Source organism: Nipponia nippon, unplaced genomic scaffold, assembly GCF_047370975.1.
Source record: "Nipponia nippon isolate SJK-2023a ecotype South Korea unplaced genomic scaffold, ASM4737097v1 scaffold_1, whole genome shotgun sequence".
Lineage (NCBI taxonomy): Eukaryota > Metazoa > Chordata > Aves > Pelecaniformes > Threskiornithidae > Nipponia > Nipponia nippon.
Window position 1 is genome coordinate 63,917,476 of NW_028262290.1, and position 18,452 is coordinate 63,935,927.

At 40.3% G+C, this 18,452-nt stretch overlaps 1 protein-coding gene and 1 long non-coding RNA gene across 5 annotated transcripts in view; one reads left to right on the forward strand and one right to left on the reverse strand.

Moving 5' to 3' along the window:
- LOC148057401 (uncharacterized) overlaps window positions 1–11,786 on the reverse strand; it is a 26,611-nt gene extending 14,825 nt beyond the window's left edge. The window contains exon 1 of the long non-coding RNA XR_015704777.1: window positions 11,656–11,786. This is a non-coding gene — a long non-coding RNA (uncharacterized LOC148057401). The remainder of the gene's footprint in view (window positions 1–11,655) is intronic.
- The window catches only part of CNDP1 (carnosine dipeptidase 1), a 20,696-nt gene continuing 10,472 nt past the window's right edge, over window positions 8,229–18,452 (forward strand). The window contains exons 1-7 of one of the 4 annotated variants that reach the window (XM_087757748.1): window positions 8,229–8,324; window positions 8,691–8,912; window positions 11,346–11,424; window positions 11,785–11,929; window positions 12,708–12,889; window positions 16,133–16,254; window positions 16,705–16,848. In XM_087757748.1, coding sequence (XP_087613874.1) covers window positions 16,177–16,254; window positions 16,705–16,848 — 222 coding nt within the window. In that variant the 5' untranslated portion in view covers window positions 8,229–8,324; window positions 8,691–8,912; window positions 11,346–11,424; ... (1 more) ...; window positions 12,708–12,889; window positions 16,133–16,176. Of the gene's footprint in view, window positions 8,325–8,690; window positions 8,913–11,345; window positions 11,425–11,784; window positions 11,930–12,707; window positions 12,890–16,132; window positions 16,255–16,704; window positions 16,849–18,452 lie in introns of those variants that run through there. The other 3 variants (XM_087757737.1, XM_087757766.1, XM_009471299.2) reach the window with 3 other exon arrangements.

An 18,452-nucleotide genomic window follows, 5' to 3' on the forward strand; every position in this document is an offset into this window, starting at 1 on the left:
TTTTCGGTAAGGTTACATGATAGACTGTCTTAACTTCAAGAAGTTTCAGCTTTGTGATCTTGACCTTGAAGCAATGTGAAGAGTGGAGATAACATAAAGCTAATCTAGATAGAGTATGTGAGTTTGTTCATTCTGTCAAAGTACTAGCTTAAAAATAACTACAATTTTTTTCAGCATCATCTGAACTCATTCAATTAAAATAGAATAGATTTGTGTGTTAAATATGCTTTTACATTATGTGGAGTCAATCTGAATAAATCACCTTCATGGTAATTAATAAAGTTATGCAGGGGATTTAAATCATTCTTCAGAGAATCTGCTTAGGCTACGCAAGAAAGCTTAATAGTGGATAATTTTGATTCCAGTCCCTTGCTAGCTTGCCCATACCATTCTACATCATGGTGTTACGTTATGACAAACCCTGAATGCTAAGACATATTTTGCTAGTACTTTTAAATATTCATCTTTCTATTAATTTTGCATATCCTTAGAGATTCTGAGATTTCTTGAGGATTGCCTAAAATGCATGCTAATGAAATGTGCTAGCTGATGCTGACACATTGGTATGCAGTGTCCTCCTTCTGTCTGGGCAGGCTTATGTTCTTCTCGATCATGGAGACAGCACATGGACCTCTTATCTCTGCCCTTTAAACTGAAAAATGAGGTAACAAATACAGTTGAACAGCTTCTTTGTCATTGTTATTGTGCTATGCTCTCCTTTGGGAAAGCAGCTGCCCTGTATGCAGTGCATTTGAATCGAGAGACCTGATGCATCCTCAGATGATGTGTGGTCTCCACAAAAAATGAAAGCTAACTCCACCAAGATAGCTTTAAGAGTAACTATATAGTTCTAATCTATAGCAACAAATCTGACCCACAGCACAAAGTGCCAAATATTATTTGAAAGTGAAATATGTTCAGTTATTAGATACTCAAGCAAGTCTTCATATAGAGACACTTGTGTTAGCTCTTGCTTGTGAATACATGTGCCCTATGCTTGTCAATCAGCTGGGCTGTACTGAATGACTAGCCTTAATAAAGTTTAAGAGTTCATGAGCAATATGTATGGATAGCATTTAAGGACAGATCTTTTGAAGGCTGCTGTTACTGTCTATACATAAATAAAAACATATGTCAAGAAGCTTAGCATTTTTATATCCAGGTGAATCTTTGGAGGACTCTTTTCTTGCTCTTTTGGACGCAGTAAGTAAATAGAATTGCAAACCTGAGCTGTTAATATATGTAAAATTGTAGCCAATTCCTGAATTTCAAGATAGCTGCTAAGATATATGATGAAACTAAATTTCACATTTCTGAAGTACTTAATGGATTTAATGTCCATGTAGCGAATAGCAGATTCAAGGTTAGAGAGTTGAGAATAAACGCTGTCATCTTTTGGACTGTTTTAAATGCTAGTAGGGAGAATTGAGATACTGCTTCTTAATTTCAAGAAAACCTATTAAACTCTTCTTTAGACGTGCAGCAACTTGGAAAGCAACAATATAACTAACTAAAGTGTTAAAGAACAGCTGTGAGACTCTCTTGCAAGCTAGAATGCTGTATAGTGTTTGTTTATGAAAACGCCTTGGTTTAGACTGTCTTGCTGTAGCAGTAATGGGTTGACATCTCTCTTCCATTATCAACTGTGTACTGGTCCATCATTAGAAACCTTTTAAATGCAAAAATTCTGTTTCTTTTGATGGACTTTTTAATAGTACGTGCAGAGTACAGAATATCTGGCCTTTATTCCCTTCCATATTCTCTACTCCTGCTGCTCTTTCTGCTCCTTCTCTCTTGCTATTTTTTCCTATCATTCACACAAGGGGAGCTAATCCTGCAAGGGAGACCCATGGAGTTTCCCAGGAATATGACCAGGCTTTCACTTTATAATGTGATAGTTATATGTTGACTGGACTGAGTCTCTTCTACTTTTTGTATAAAGACTGTAGTTCTTCTAATGCTAACGTGGAAAATGCTAGCAGGCAATGACCTTTAATTTCAACTTTACTCTGTAGTTGCTACTGCAATAGTTCTCAGGTTTTGGAAGTTGGCACAACAGTATAATAACACTAAATAGAGTGGAAGAAGGTAACTCTTTGTTTCCAGATTCCTCTCCATTAACCTCTTTGCTATTTGAGTGAATAGCAACCTGTAAAAATTCTGGCAGAAGAGCAGCTATTTCTGCAAGTCCACTGGAACATAATTTTTAATTTGTGGAAATGACAGAAGTTAAAGGCATCAGACAAAAGACACTCAGAAATGGTTCCAGGTGAGTCTCTTTAGGTTTTTCTACTGTATGTGTTGAATACTTAGCTGGAGGACTCAAGTTCAAAGCTGTAAGAATACAATATAAATTCAAAATACAGTATAGGTTGCATGTCATCATTTTCAGGAATCAGTTGTCAAACACAGAATTAATAGAAAGCAAACGCAAGATTTATTTCTGCACAGCTTTGAATCTTGTTTGTATTTTAGAAATATCCTGTGATGTGTGGTCAGCTGTATCCTAAACCTTTGTACAAAGAGGCACAGGGCTGCTTGTGATTATTTTAAGACAGTTTTAATTCTCACCGGATGGATTCAGAAGTACAAATCAAGAAGGGGGAAGACTGCATCATGAGCTCAGGCACACGTTGGTTACCAGGTCTGTTGTCTGGCAACAGAATTTCAATATTAAGATGTGAATAAAAATAACTTGAATGTGGAAAGACTGGGGAGAAAGACAGAGAGCAGGTTTCAGAAATAAAGTAAAAGGCTTCATGAGAAAGGTATAAGTGACTGTATAAATACATGTTCCCAGAGTATGGACAGCCAGAGTTTATTAGCTTCCAGGCTTTAGTCTGCTAATATTCCTTTGCACTGATCTGGAAATGATGTTTAATGGAATTTGGCTGATTATGAGCTTCTGTAAATTTGTAGAGCTGCATATAATTTTTGGAAGCTTTACTTGGAGCTAACACTCCTAGATGGAATTTAAATACCTTGAGACTGGTTCAGAAGTCCTTATTTTTTAAAGTTAATAGGAGTTTTGAGGAAGAGATTTGAGAAATGGGAGAATAAAACATTGACTTTAACTCCAGATAAGTTCATGCATTGACTGGTTTAAAATAGAAATACACTAAAAAGTAGCAAACACATCTGAGGGTTTTTTCCATGGAAAACAGGAGCACCAGATTTACTGAGTATTAAATTAATAGAAAACTACGCTGTATTACATTGCCTGCTTTGTGAAAGCATTCCTATAGGATATGGCAGGTAATTGAGTCATCAACATAAAATATTAATATTTAAGATGATACATTCCACTTTCTTAATGTGTTGTGGTTCCACATCTATCTATGTGCAAATATGACACAGATTTACTGGGACACAGCAGTCACCTTGAAGCTGTGCTCAGTAGCAGCTGATTAGCGTTATCTGTTCCAAATGTAAAACAAGTTCAGCTTCTCTGACCTCATTAGAGGGGAGCTGAGAGTGCCTCAGTAATAAATGCTCCTCTAGCTCCTTCCAATAATTTGATTTATATGGAAGAAAGTTTTAATGACACAACCCCTGCCACTAACAGACTAGCAGTCCTTAAGGATGTAGAAGAAAGATTCTGAAAATAATTAGACTTAGCACTAAAATTAGAAAGAAGGGGGTTGGAATGGGAAATTGTTATTGTTTTCAACAGCGCACAGTCTGCAATAGAACAGTCTTTTCACCTACTTACATTCATAGACATTATGTCAGGTAAGACAGGTGTATTGGCAAATGATGCATAAATTTATAAGCTTGGTCTGTCACTCATTTTTCACAGGTTTATCAATATTCAGAGAGTTTTCAGGATTGGCAGGAGCAGAGAAGGACTTATATTTTTACTATTAGCAAAGGAACACACCATATGCCAAAAAGCCTACTCTCTAAACCCCTTATTTCAGTACTTAAAGTGGCACATGTCACCTCGATAACATCCATTTATCTTTCAGTTTAAAGATCAAAAACTCTATGTTTTCACAGCGCTCTGAATTTGAGAGCTTGATCCCACTAAATCTGTTAGCCAGTTTAAGGCCCAATTACTTGTCACAGGGAGGAATGAAATCTTCAGATAAGGTGGCACCATGCTGAGATAATTCAAAAGGAATCAGTCACACTACTTCAGACTGACGCTTTTTTTTTTTTGCTTGAAATGTGGCTCTTTGAAAACCTCACTATTTATAAGAAAAAAGCACTCTCTTTTTTCCTCTGCTTGCAGGATTCACCTAAAGCCTCAGCTGTGTGAGTTGCATTACCTTTCTAATACCTCCACAGAGCACCTCCTCACTTCCTAGCTAAGAAAGAGCAAGTCTAGGTAGATAAAAAGGCGTGTTTACAGGTTGCTGGGAAGGCTGCACACTGGTGAAAGATCTGATGTCTCTGACAACTTTATATTCAGCTGAAATCACTCACAAGGTACTAAATGGACAGTTTGGATTCCTTAAGTCCATAATGTTCCAGAGTTAATTCTTCTATATGAGTTCTTCATGTAATTACTGCTTTGGAAATGGAGGTATGTGCTGCCTCTAGCAATACTTTTAATAATAACTTTTCCTTTACCCCCATAGTGAATGATCAGGTAGATGAAAGCAGACTTATTGCAAGTGGAGAGACTAAAGCTGACATAAATATATTTGTACTTCTCTAAATGTGACAGGAAAACTGGGTCCATTTCATTATGCCATTATCTTCAGTCCCCATTTTCTTGTGCCAAATTACCTGCATAAGTTGTTGTGTGTGCTCCTCAGGTAGGTTTTTGTTGTGAGAATCTACTTGCCCAGCCAGTTTTCCTGTAGGTATCAACATGAAAACAAACTATCCTAATGTCTGTAGCCTTAATGAGGGAGACACCATGGGAAAGTAAGGGCACATCAGAATGTTTTTTCGTTCCTGTGTGCTTTTCTGTAATCTAAGACATTGACCTGTGATATAAGAAATACAAAAAACCTGCTGAACAAAGTTTGTATTCTGATAAAGAGGCGTAGCAAAAGACAGGTATTGTTTTTTCCACAGAGAGAAGTGAAGAAAAATGCTACTTCTGAATATTCAATATTTCATCATGGGAAGCTTCTATGTAATTGCATGTCTGGATTGAGGTAAAGGATATCCAGCTGTACCATCAACTACGTCTGTCTCAGCATGCAGGAAAGAACCAAAGAATACAATGTGGTCATGCGAATAAATGCAAAACGAAAGCTATTGGTGTGTCAGACTGGTATGGTTTGCAGTTAAGAGTCAGATTTTGAAAACCTGGAGTTGTTTGGTGAAGCTGCCCAGTAGCATTCTGCTACTAGGGAAGGATTTGGATGATGATCAGTTTGGGGCTAGCCTTGGAAGGGAGCCCTGCTGTGGGGAGTAGTACCTGTAGCAATGCATTGGGGACAGATCTGTGCTATCAGGTGGCTCTGCAAGCTAAGGGAGTGTGGTGGTGCATTCCCCCCCCACCTCTGGACCGCTTTACAATCACAGGAATTCCTGTCAAGACTTGGCCTTTGTGCAATGGGTCTGCTGGTTAAGCGTCCCATGACCGCACCAGGAACTCTTGCATGGCTAAGGTGGGGAGCAGCACTGACCGCACCAGGAACGCCGGCTGCCTGGCCAAGGTGGGGAATCAGAGTGCAATGACTGCACCAGTCGTCCCCTGACAGCCTTGGAACATATCACTGTGGATTGTAACTCAGGTGGATTGGTATGGAAGGATCATACCAGCATTGCCGAAATTTGAGAACTCCAGCAGTTACTGACCCAAATTGTGGCCAGGATGGAAATTCACTGATGCCTGAAGTCAATCATCTCGCAACCCTATAAACAGCAGTACCAAGTGAGACCCTTTGAGCTCTCCTGGACTGCAGTGGGCTGTGCCAGTATCTCCCTCTGAGTGGGATGCCTCTCAGTTGCAAACTTAAGTTTTCAAAGTACAGAGTCCTGGCAACACAACAGGACCCGGACTGAACTCCAGTGCCCTTTACTCCTTGAGGTTTGACCTTAGCTGGCTGGTTGAGACAATCATTTTAAGTGAGTATTTCACTGAACTCGAGGGGAATTTTTACCAGGTACCTTTATATGTATAGTGTGTGTGTGAGAGAACCGATTCAAATGTTGTAGTAAATCCTACTTAATCACTTTATAAATGCTAAATTAACCAATGATTAATTACTGCTAAATTCCTGTGATTCTCTCTTAAACTGCTGCTAGACATGTATAATCCTTAGACATAAACCGTTGACCAAGTCTGGGACTAGGATTGGATCCATCCGCACCTAGGCTCCTCTCTGAGAAGGGGTTTAGAAAGCAAGGGGGTCCATTCTGAACCTCATGGCTCAATGGGAGGGCCTCCTTTGCCTTCTCGTATTTTCAATCTCTGTATAAATCATTCTAATTCACTTCTACCTCAATTTTCTTTTTTCTTCTTTATATATATATTCCATCCATTTAGTAAGTAATGGAGTGAATCTTGCCATCAAACTTTGTTAAATCACACTTTTATAAATTTCTATTAAAATCACTTTTTGCAAGTATCTTTGATGGCAATTCTTTAAGCGACCTAACCACTTGTTCGTGACAGGGAGCAAACTGAGGGCTGCCGTAACATTCAACTCAGTGTGGCGTGGCAGGGAGAGCCTGGCACCTTCGCTCAAAGGTAGGTGACTACAACCTTGTATTCAGGGGCCTGATCAGGAAAACCTCATTAAAAACAGATGAAAAGAAAAGCCGGTGATAGCGTCACTCATCCGGAGTGCAAGAGTCTTGTGGCTTAAGCATGCATCCAGGCAATGTGTATCCAAGATGTGATTTCCTCCCCAGCCTTCCCGTTTCCCAGCTTGCTTGAAAGGGTGTATATTTTATTGCAAATGGGGAGAAGGTACTTTTCTTCCTGGTGAAGCAATGTCCACCTTAAAGACTGGCTTCCAGGCAAGAGGAGAGGAGCACAAGGTGGAACCGTTCTTCACAGAGCTGTTTGTGCATTTGATCTTTCATAGCTAATGGCTTAAATGCATTTTAAAATATTATTATTATCATGGGATTTCCTCTGTTTCTCTTTTTTAGTTCACCCTAAAACTTAATTCTCTCTGGAGTGCAGTGAGTGAGGGGATACAAGCTTGCACCTTCATGAATTGTCTCAAATATTTCAACTGAAATGTCATAATTTATATAAGGATTTAGGCACTTGGAGTGTGGGATTAATGACTCGTATCCAAAACAGTGATTTTTCAGAACTGTCATTTACTTAGAAGCTGAGATATAAAAATATTAGCTCTAAATGTTTGGGTTCCTATAGTACAAAAAATGCAAAGCTGTCGTTGCCTTTTAAGCCATGTCAAGGCACATGCTACGCTTTTGTTGAAGGGCCTTTGACATACGAGAAACTTCTCTGCTTGAAAAGACTGTAAAGAAGAGAGTAAAAATACTTGTTTGTAGGGAAAGTATTTTAAGCCTAAACTCTCCTGGAGTGACTAGGAAACTATTTTCCACAGAAGCCATGATTAAGTTTATAGCACCTCAGCCAAAGAGCCTGATCCACTAGTCACAGATCCACTTCCGTTGTTAGCAGGCTCAGAGCCTATGTGCAGGCATTTAATAAAATGTCCAGATATGAATTAGTTTTCTAACCAAAGGCGCCAGTCTTGTAATTATCTACCTCTCTGTTTTTGTTGAGATGCTATCACATCTTTCACAAAACGGCCTGCTGATGGCATGACTTGCGTGGCACGTGAATGGTGCAGAGCCTCACCTTATTGAGCATCTGCTCTGGGCTCTCGAAGCATGCGCTTTACCCTTGATGTAGTTAGTGGCACTTCGATAGAAGAGATACGCTACGAAATACCTCACGCTCCTCCTTAAGGAGGTCACAATCACAAAGACCTTGCAATGGTAATGTATGTTGTCATCAGATGCAACCATATTGTGTGTGTGTGTAAATATATATAGTTTAAACCTATGTGTGTATATATTCATATATGTATAAACAGTGGGTTCCTTTATTTTTAAGCTACTTAGGAGTGACTTATACTTGTCAAGAGAAGAACTTCTCTGCTTGCTTTGGCCTTTTCCCAAATACACCTCAATGACAGGAGGGCTGCAATCGAAAAATGCCAATAAGCCTCTCTTCAGAGGCTGCGGCTCCTGGGACACCCAGCCGAGATGCAGAAGTCAGCGAAGTGTCAAGCCGAGCTAACTCTGTGGTGCTCCAGACGCGTGCCTTGAAGGACACCATGCAAACCACCACCTCAGTGACTCGTGCCCTGTCTCTGCCAATTCCTGGACCTCACAGAAAGTTGGGAGGAGGCAGCGTGAAAAGCTGTGTAACTGTAAGTACTGCGTGGTTAGTATCAACTTCACACTGTGAACTCGTAAAGCCAGTCTCTGATGTCTGTTTAGGAATGACTGCGAGTTATCAGCTGGATAAAAACCTCACCTGCCTGAAGAGAATTAATCACCCCTAAGGGAATGCTGCTGTTATTTGGCTGGGCAAAGCTGTCTAAAGGATATCAAGATAGGAATAACCTCTTGCCATGGCTTCAGTGTGATTAACAACTGAAAATCCTGTTGCTAAATCATTAAGCAAAAGAAATTTGCAATCTCGCGCTTGGAAAAATAGGACAGTTTCCTACCTCGGCGTTCAGTGCAGCGTAGTAGAAAAGGCGCTGGACAAGACCTTGTTTGTTCCTTTCCAGGGTGTGTCACTTAAAGCCTGCCTGCTTGGAGATCTGTGTACAAAGAGCTTGCTGAATTAGCTGCTAGGCAGTGAGACAGCTTCGTGTTACTGCCCTTCCTTTCACCAAGTACCTCGAATCTTTGTGGCCCTGCTCCTGGAAGGTGCTGAGCATCGCTGCGGCATACAGAGGACAGTCTGTGGCCACCAAACCTCTGAAGCACTGTGCGACCTCTTGCCCTGGGTAAGGGGGTCTCTTCTAAATTAATCTCCTTCCACTGACATACCTAGGTGCAGTTACCAATGTTCAGGTAACAACTATTAATTCAGGGTCTCGGGGGTCTTTACCTCTCTACCAGTGCAGCCTTGCTACGCTGTCTGATCAGTTTTTGCAGCAGGCAATATTGCTAAGCTTGTGGTCCCAGGTTTTGGGATCAGTTATGATTGTCTCAAAAGACGATGGCTGGGAAATACTCTTCAAGCTGCAGCATGAAGTGGGAAGGAGTGAGGAGGTGGAAGGGCATGCTGCTGCACAGGGAGCAGAAGCAGAAATCCTTGTAGGGAAGAGATATTTTGGGAATTGTGTGAAGGGGCCTCTCCATTCCACATTTATACTTCTAGAGACAATGATAACTTAGTTATAGGAAGGCTGTATATTGATAAATGACAGTAAGCTGCAATAATACCCAGGTACCACGGATTACGATATTACAGTATCATTCCCCTTTCCGGAAATACACCTTGAAGAAATGAAAATTAGCTGGCTTGAGCTAGAGGTAACTGCTTATAGAGTGACAATGTTGAAAACCATCATATCATTTCTCTGTCTATGAAATGTTTCTCCCAACAGCATATTTCTTGTATATTTGCTTTGTATATTTGAAATTGTTACTCTTATTTGTATCATCTCTTTGTAACCAACTGAGGCTGCTGCCCTGATGTAGTAATAGAAACACAAAGCAGGAGACCATCTCTGCCCTGGATAGTTTACATTTTCAAAGGACAAAAGAAACAAAGACATTGATGCTTTTTTTCTTTATCCCACTGTTTTAATTCTGCTCTTATTTTCCTATAATTGATCTATTTCCTCCTGCTTAAACACTTACTGTATTCCAAAGAGGAGTTGTCCATGCCAGCACTCAGCCACACTATTCAAGTTGGTTCTTTAATCTTTCCTCATAAGTTAGCCTTTCTTGTAGTTAATAAGCTACCATCAAAGAGTATTTTTATTAAGGAGATAAAACTGACTGCATTTTAAATGGCTTCTAAACAATGTTGGCAATGTTTATGATACTCCATAAATGGAATAATGACCATAAAAAAAAATAAATCTCTTACACTGTGGACTCTAAACCTTGCTCCAAGTTATAGGTTATAAAATAAGGAGCAATTAACAATGAAATAATAAGCTACAAAGTAATCATCACTCTTTTTTTCCACGATAGTATAGTTTCTCAGTAGTATAAAGTGATAAATAAGCAAATAGTTGAATGAATAAATTTAATAGACCTATTTCTAATCTCACTCCTACTATTGTAATTCAGGAGTAACTCCAGTGTGAAACGTTTAAAGTTAGGCTAAAGGAAGGCAGGATTCATGTAAAAATAGAATTATTTTAAATAAATGCAAATAAACATTTAATTTCCCCCCAACTTCTGCATTTCATTTGCAAAACAGTTTATTATTAATCAAAAGAAGAACAACTTAAAAGAAGAAAAGGTCTTCGCCAGGCTCTGAGGAAGGACCTGGACCTCCCTTTGAAGACTGATACTTGTTACTGAATCTGATCATGTGAATAGTGGTCCTTTCAAAATGGGCAGAGGACCATAAGGATAGAAACTGGTATGCAAACACAAGCACCTAAAATTAAAATTTGCTATTAATTCAGGTATGGAAGAACTGGCAGCAAGATGATGATAAGACTATCCACACCTAAGTGAGTACAGTGCACTTAGATGTGGATGTCAAATGCCATCCCAGCAAGTCAGAATATAGTAAATATTCTTTATGTATATTGTAGTTTTCCTTTTGGAGCTCACTGTGTTTTAAGGGTGTTATGAGCTGGATTAGCAGCTCAGCCTTACATACTAGCAGACGTAGTTTGGTACTTAGCTGTACCTCCCACAGTTCTTTCCTCTTAACCTTTTTGCTATGAAAAGAGCAAAAGACAAAGTAGTTGTCTTTCCAAGAAGGATCTTTTTATCCCAGTGTTTATCTGATTGCAAACCATTGAGAAGTCAAGCTCAGAAAATTTTCTTAGGTAAATAGTGATTTACTTCTCAGTGGACACAGAGTGAAGTAATACTTCCTGGGAGAAATTTGTCTCCTTAACAGAAATATATTCTCTTCTTTTCCAGTTTTCAAAGCAACAAACAAAAGCCATCTCTTTTCTCTAAGTTCTCTAAAATACCATTGTAAAGCAGCAATGCTCAAGTGCTTTCTGATGCTGGTATTCCTGCTAGGCATCTGGGACTTCCAGGGAGAAAAGGAGGAGGAAAAGGAGACGGGAAAATTTCTCATGGTTTGATGTGGTAGTGATTTTGATAGCCTGCTTGGATTATTATATGATAGAGAAGCAGACTTAAGCATCTAAACCAAAAGTTAATCTTTAACTTAAAAGTAACCCTTTATAACTGGAGAATATATCAGTGAACTGAGATTAAATGTCTCTGTTTAGCAAGTGGAAGAAGAGATCTTTCCAGTTCAAACTCTCATCACCAGCCATAAAGGCAGCTGCAAAACAAGAGCACAAAGAGGTAAGGACTTTCTTTTCTAATACCATCTGTAATATAGCAAAGCAGAACTGACAAACAGGGTCTCATTTTTTTTTTTTCCTCTAAGGCTTGAGCAAGAAGGGCAGGGCCAGTCATTGCCATTCTCCAAAATGCCCTTAAGGCAGCTCATATTGCAACACTTAAGAGCTGACTGCTGCAAACAGGACTGGGCATTGCAGTGTTACCTGCGGGCAAGCGCCAGATTTTACTTACACTTTCCACCAAACGTCATTGCTGTTACACAGTTTATTGGATTTAATGCCATTTCTTCAACCATCTTCCAATGTGGTCAGGCTTTGTGGGCGGGAGTTCATGCCCCTGCACATGTCTGGATCTCTGCAGCTCCTGGTCGTTACAACAGCAGTGGCTGCATGTGGTTAGGGCTTTGCTGGAGAACTGCCATGTGAAGAGTCATCCCCCTCCTCCGAGGGTCTCACCTAGTCAGCTGGAGAGGTGGCTGAGGCTTGATTGCCTTCTTGCACCAAAGGTAGGCCACTTATCAGTGAATGTTGTTAAAGGAAGTTAAATAATAACCCTGTTATCTCGGTTATCTTCCTTGATGGTGATTGCGTAGAAGGAATGTTCCTTTCAATGGAGCCCACCGTTCGTTTGGTAAATTAGCTCCTACTGCCGTACACATCTTTATCTCTCTTCATGTCAAATGTTCTTCATATTATTTGCAAGCTAGGCAACTTCTGACTTTGATTTTCTCTGAGTTGGCTGCAAAATGTTCAACTTTCATTGGCACCCCACCCCTCCCCCAAATGCTGCATGGCAGGCATGCGCTTCAGGAACAGCGAGGAGGGCAGCAAAGCACATTCAGGAGCTGCTTCTCAAATGTTTGTAAGTTTAGCTGACATTTTATCAAAGGGTCATCCTGGTTAAAGAATCAACTTGGATTTCTTGTTAAATCACCCCCTGAGAACACTAAGTTTGCTTTTAACAGCACTTAACGAGATGGGAGGAAGTGAGACACAATGTTCCTTACTACCAAGGAAGGAAGGAAGAGAAACTGCATGACTGTCATGCATTGGTTCTAAAAATAGTCATACTACATTTTTATATAAAGCAGCAACTGCTCTTTAAAATGAGATCAAATAAAATACATTTGAAATTGAACACTGAAGTCTTTGTTTGATATTTTTCCCCCCCAGGCTTTATCATCTTTTCAAATCATTTTTCCCCTCCTCGTAACACTGAGCTATTTTAGCCTTGCCTGAAACCCTTCTACTGTTTTATTAAACCGACTCCTATTTTTTTTACAGAAGTGTTCCCCGTTATGATCCAAATGCCTTCTAGCAGCATTGTCTGTGTATTAGCAGTGCAGTAACATTAAGTTCTATCTGCTACTGTCCTCCTTCCCTCAAGTACAGCACAACATAGTTGCTACCTAATTTCTTGTTTGAATTACTAGTACGTGGTGCACTCTGCTACCCTGGAGGACTGCGTAAGTATCTCTTCACGTTCATTTTCCCAACTTTGCCACTGTTCATGCTTATTTTTGTTTATGAAAGCAACTATTTTTGTGATATTCTATAAGCTTTTGTTGAAGTCTGCCTCCATTTTGAAAAGATCACAGAATCATTTCAAATATTCCTAGGAGGTTTTGCTTGTTTGAATATTTGTTGTTGTTTTTTTTTTTTCCTCCACAGCATTTTAGTTTTCTCCTTTCATTTTCTTAAAAGCTAATGAAACATGACTTGAAGACACATGTCTGCATCTTTCCAGGTCATTTGCATGTAATGCGGATAAAAAGAGGAAGATACCATCACCAAAGCACACATCCCCTGTATAAACAGCCCTTTTGTGATTCTGACCTTCATGTAATATTAAAAGATATGTGTTTCTTCAAGTCACTGTAAGGTGCCAACTATATATATACACTCATTCTTTTTAGAGTGACAATGCATAGAATTCAGCAAAACTGAATATTTGAACAGAAAGAGGGAAAATCATGTATGATGGAGACACTGATACTTATCCACTGCATGAGCTTGGTTACTCTAGCAGCCATGTTCTGACCTGTGTTATGATCCTCCTTGTTGAAGTGTGGCATACCCAAGAGGTATTTTTTTGTAAGTAACTGAGCCCAGAGAAGCCTGTCTGGCTTTCTATGGTAAGGTTAAATGAGGGCACATTCAGTGGCCTCTGTTGCAAGTATTTTCCAAATCAAGGTTTGGAAAGGGCAAGGTAGAAAGAATTAGTGAAATACGTGTGAAACTGAGACATCTAGCAGGCTTTGTGGGAAATGAAGGTAACAGCCCTAGTCTCTCTAGATGAACATCTGATTAAAATCCTCACATGCTGGGATCTCTCGACCTGTCTGTTGGCAATGCCCATGGCAAGACTAGGATTCATCCCACTTTTGGATGAATGACCTCACTGTACAATGCCTGTTCCTACCACTCTCTTCTGCGGGTGCAGTGCCTTTCACTTTTTTGGAGCCCCTCACAAATGCACCCATCAGGGGTCCTGTCCTTTCCTCAGCCCGTGTGGAAGCCAGCTACCCTCTGCGATACCCAGCTTGGAGGTGGAAGACACTATGTCTGTAATAAGGACCAGCATGAAGGTAAACTTTGTTCTCCTGGGACCCGCTGCTGGCTGAAGTGAGACCAAGCAACATCAAGCAAGCAGAGCTGTTGCCTAGTCCTGAAAAGCACTCAGCAACAAAAAGAGAAGCAAACAAAATAAATGGCATCCATGCTCAGCTTTTACCTAATACTGATCATCTCCCTGTACCCTGGGCCCCTTTCGGGCATGACCTGCAGTGTCTCAGCTCAAATGCGCGGACACCAGCCCAGCAAGCGCCAGTGTCTCGTCTTTGTCAGGAAACTCTGTTCATTGGGGAGCAGTTACCACCACCCCAGCCTGGGGGTCCCAGTCTTGTCTGCCCTGTGCAGCCCAGGAAGCCCTCCTGACCATGTCTGTGATAGGAGTCCTACGTGCTGTTGCCCTCTCTAAAATGGACTTCAGTTGCCAAATATTTGCAGCCACTTGCACAGTCTAAGGCTGAAAGAAATAGCCAGACTGGGGATTTTAAGTTTGGGGTGCTTGTTGCAATACTCCTGTTGTTAAGCCTTACCTGCTAAAGCTCTATCCAAAGATGACTATAACCTAAGCTACCAAACCCCGAAACCTCATTCTCCACCACATCTTTGTTGCTAAATCCCAGAAGCTGATTTGTCTCTTCTGAAATGTCCTGAATTTTTTTTTCATGCTTGCTTCAAAAATTCCTGTAATAATCCTTTTTTGTTTAGGCCAAATTGAAGGAAATGGTACTTTGATCATCACTTAAGGTTTTTTTTCCCCAACAAATATTAGCATTTAAATAATATTCCTACATTTAAATAATATGCCTACATTTAACCTCTCCATCCTAAGAATCCCACCCAAATTTGCGTTTTCTTGTCTCAGTTAAGGAATCTCCATAGCATTACTTTGGAGCTTCACTGTCCTGCAAAATTGGCATTTGGTCTCTTTCAATACCAGTGTTTCCAGTGTCAACAGATATCAGGAACTGGACACTGGGGATTACATCTACTGTCACAGGCCTTCTCAAAGCTTTACTTCAGAGAGTGACCTGTGCAACAGGCAATGTGGATACAACCTTGCTTGCAAGGGAAGGTTGGATAATGGGGCCCATCCTTCATACAGTCAGGATCTCCAGCTGAAATGAACAATGTTTCCCTCCTCTTCCTCATCACACTTAGGTTTTCAATCTTTCTTCTCTGTTGGAGAAACATAATTGAAATTATTAATATTACCATAGCCTATCACCTTAGCAATGCATCAAAGTTAAGGAATTATGGATGGACCTGCAACTGCATGTTTTGTTACTGTTATATAGAATACTTTTAGAATCAGTGTTGGGTTTTGACCTTAGAGTCCATCTGGTTGCACAGCCTGATACAGCAGCTATTCTGAATTTAGCCCAGTCAAGTATTTAGCCATCCAAGCATTACTCTGCTAACAGCGATTCAAGAAACTACAGCAGGAACTTCAAGGAAACAGGAAGGGAAAACTGCAGGAAGGAAGAAAAACTTTTTAAAATGTTACGGTTTTTAAATCTTTACCCATCTTGTCAAAACCAAGATGGCAGAGAGGCTTGCAAGTACTAAATTACTCCTGCACTTATCAAGTGTTTCAGTATTGACGCTGTTCTTATTCAACCACAAAAGCTATTTGTTGTCTAACACTCTCCGGTGTCAGGATTGTTCTCCCTTATTCCTGTAAAATATGCAACGTGTGTCAGTGAATCCATTCTTCTTCCTCCTTCTGGTAATGAAGAAAAAGAAAGATGAGTCCCCTGGGCCATTGGTGTGTGGTGGTGATTCCAAGTCTTTCCCTGGGGCTGTCTTCCCAGAACATACAATGTGATGTTTGTGCATTGAAAAATGACACAATGAATGTTTCTTTAGAAAATGCTTCCCTTAATTTACTTATAAAGCAGAAATTGTAAAGCTGTTTATTCTTTGGTAATTTTTTCCACTTTCTTCCAGAAACTTGACTATGAGTTGAGTGCAGGTTTTATGTGATAAAATAATTCAGGTATACTTTCTCCTGGCTTGAAGGACTTAAATAAGACTTCAATAGGCTCAGCACTTTGCAGTTGTCTATGCTTTCTAGCACTGAAAAGAAGTGCATGTTGCAGGATGTCTCTAACATCTCAAATTTTATCCTTAACTTTCAGATAGCATCTGTCTCAGCCTTGCACTACTACTCTTTAAGGCAGGAATGTCCTTATCATCCTCTTTGGTGCTGGAGATGGAGATCTTCCAGTACATTGATGTACATCAAAGCGATTTCATCGAGGTAGGAACTATATTGCAGCGAAATTACTGGAGTGCAGAACTGGTGTCTCAGAGTCCTGTGCTCTACGTGCCAGATGAGTGTTTGCCAATAAGCAAGGGTTCCAGGTCTGGCACCAGGGGTGCCCCATGTGCTTCACAAAGCAAGGCTGCAAGGGGAGAGTCTGTGCTGGGGACCCTCTGGGTGGAAGAGGGATTTACACAGACCTCCATAGACCAGGTGGCTGTGGGCATCCTTGGTGTATGCGCAGAGAGAGGCGTCACTGAGCCAAAATGTACCCACTTGAGAGAACTGGCAAATCTTTACCAGTTAAGAAAAAAAATATAGCATCCATGATATTGCTGTGATGGGATAGAAATGAAACCATCTTCCAATGTGACACTTCTTGTGTTCAAAGGCCAAACACTGCAGCATCCCGGGTGATTTAACTGCACTTCTTTCCTTCCTGTGTAGGATCTTAAGGAATGGGTGGCTGTGGAAAGTGATTCTGTTCAACCAGATCTGAGGAAAGAAGTAATACGAATGATGGCATTGGCAGCAGACAAACTTTCAGCACTGGGAGCCACTGTTAATTTAGTAAACCTGGGGTCACATCAGGTGCTTGTCCGATTCTTACATTTAAAACATTGTATTTGCACATGTGGTTTACCTATTACATTCAGTGCTACGTATATGCATATGTATGTTATGACTTACTGATATTTTTGGTAGCTAGATAATTTATCAATAGCCCCGTAGCTACATGATACCTGCTGAAATCAGTCCCTCTTCAGACTGTCCGATAACAGACTTGAGAGACCACACAGACAATTCAAATGCAAACAGATGTTCTCTGCATAGCAAGGACAGTTTGACGCTTTTAACTGGAGGGAAGAGGTTCGCAAGAGTAAAAGGCCTGAGTTTTTTACCAGGGCTCATTTTTATATTATTCTGAGTAATGAACCATGATAGTTAACGTATCAGTTCGTCATCGAGGCCTCTATATGAGGGCGGTAGCTTTTACAAGGATAGTGTTGTCAGACAGAAAGGGCTAGCGATCTTGAGCATCATCTGTGGTTTTGGGAGCTTCTGACAAATGCTCCAAGCCATTTTCTTAATGACTGTTGGAAAGCAACAGGTAAGAGTTAATCTCTGAGAAATCTTTGTCTCTAGTTTAACCTACCTTACTCCAGCTGGGGGCTCTTTCCTGCCCTGGGCTGTTAGATTTCTGTTATAACAGAAATTCAGAAGTTCACTAATAGTGATTTCCTTTTCCTTCCTCTGAGGCTTCTGGGGAGGATTGTGAGAGTCTTAGCACGAAGACCTTGCAGCACAGCAATACTTTAATATTTCAGGTTATGTCATTTAATAGTTGTAATGAATGCATTTCAAATTAAAACCTTAGCATGCACTTGGCATGCAGTTATGATTTCCAAAATATATAGCAACAGTCTGTGTCGATAACAGCGGAGAATGGATTACCTGTTGCTGGAGCAGAGACCAAAGATACTTTTCTCTGCCTAGGGCCAAAATATTGTTTCCTAAAATGGGTTTCTCCTTTGATTGCTGGGCAAGCAGCTACGCTTTTGTGTTGCAACAGACCGATACAGACTGATATTACCGGCAAATACAAGGGAGTACACACATTCCTTCACTTCTTATTTCTCTCTCCTGTGAGACACCCAGCCTCTCTTGGCCAATGTGGAGATCTGTTCTGCACAGTAGTAAGTTACAGGATTAGTTCAGAGCCTTAACCTGTTTTGAAAACAGTCTTAAATAGCTGCTGCTGCCTCCTGCCAGCAAAACTTTGTTTCTGTATTTGAAATTACAGGCCTCCTGCAATCTGCCCATGGCAAAATCGAACCTCAAATTAGTTTGTGTGGGTTTTGACTATTTCAGTGTCACAACATATGCTTTTTTCACTCCAGCACACAGTCAGCTTTGTTTTCTCCAGTTCTGGGAAGTAAGAGTTTAGTAACGAGGGCATTTATGACAGTAAAATGTTAGAAGAGCTCCACAAAGTCCCTGCAGAACCTAAACAGGTGGGGAGAAAAATCTTAATTTCTCTGGATTAGAGCTGGATTCAAAGTCAGATTTGTGGACCTGATCAAATCAGAGCCACATGAGTGTGTAGAAGTATTATCAATACTGAGAATTCCAGTTTTTGTTTTATATAGCATTTGCAAGTTTTCAAAGGTTTATTTTTTGTTTGTTGCTTTTTT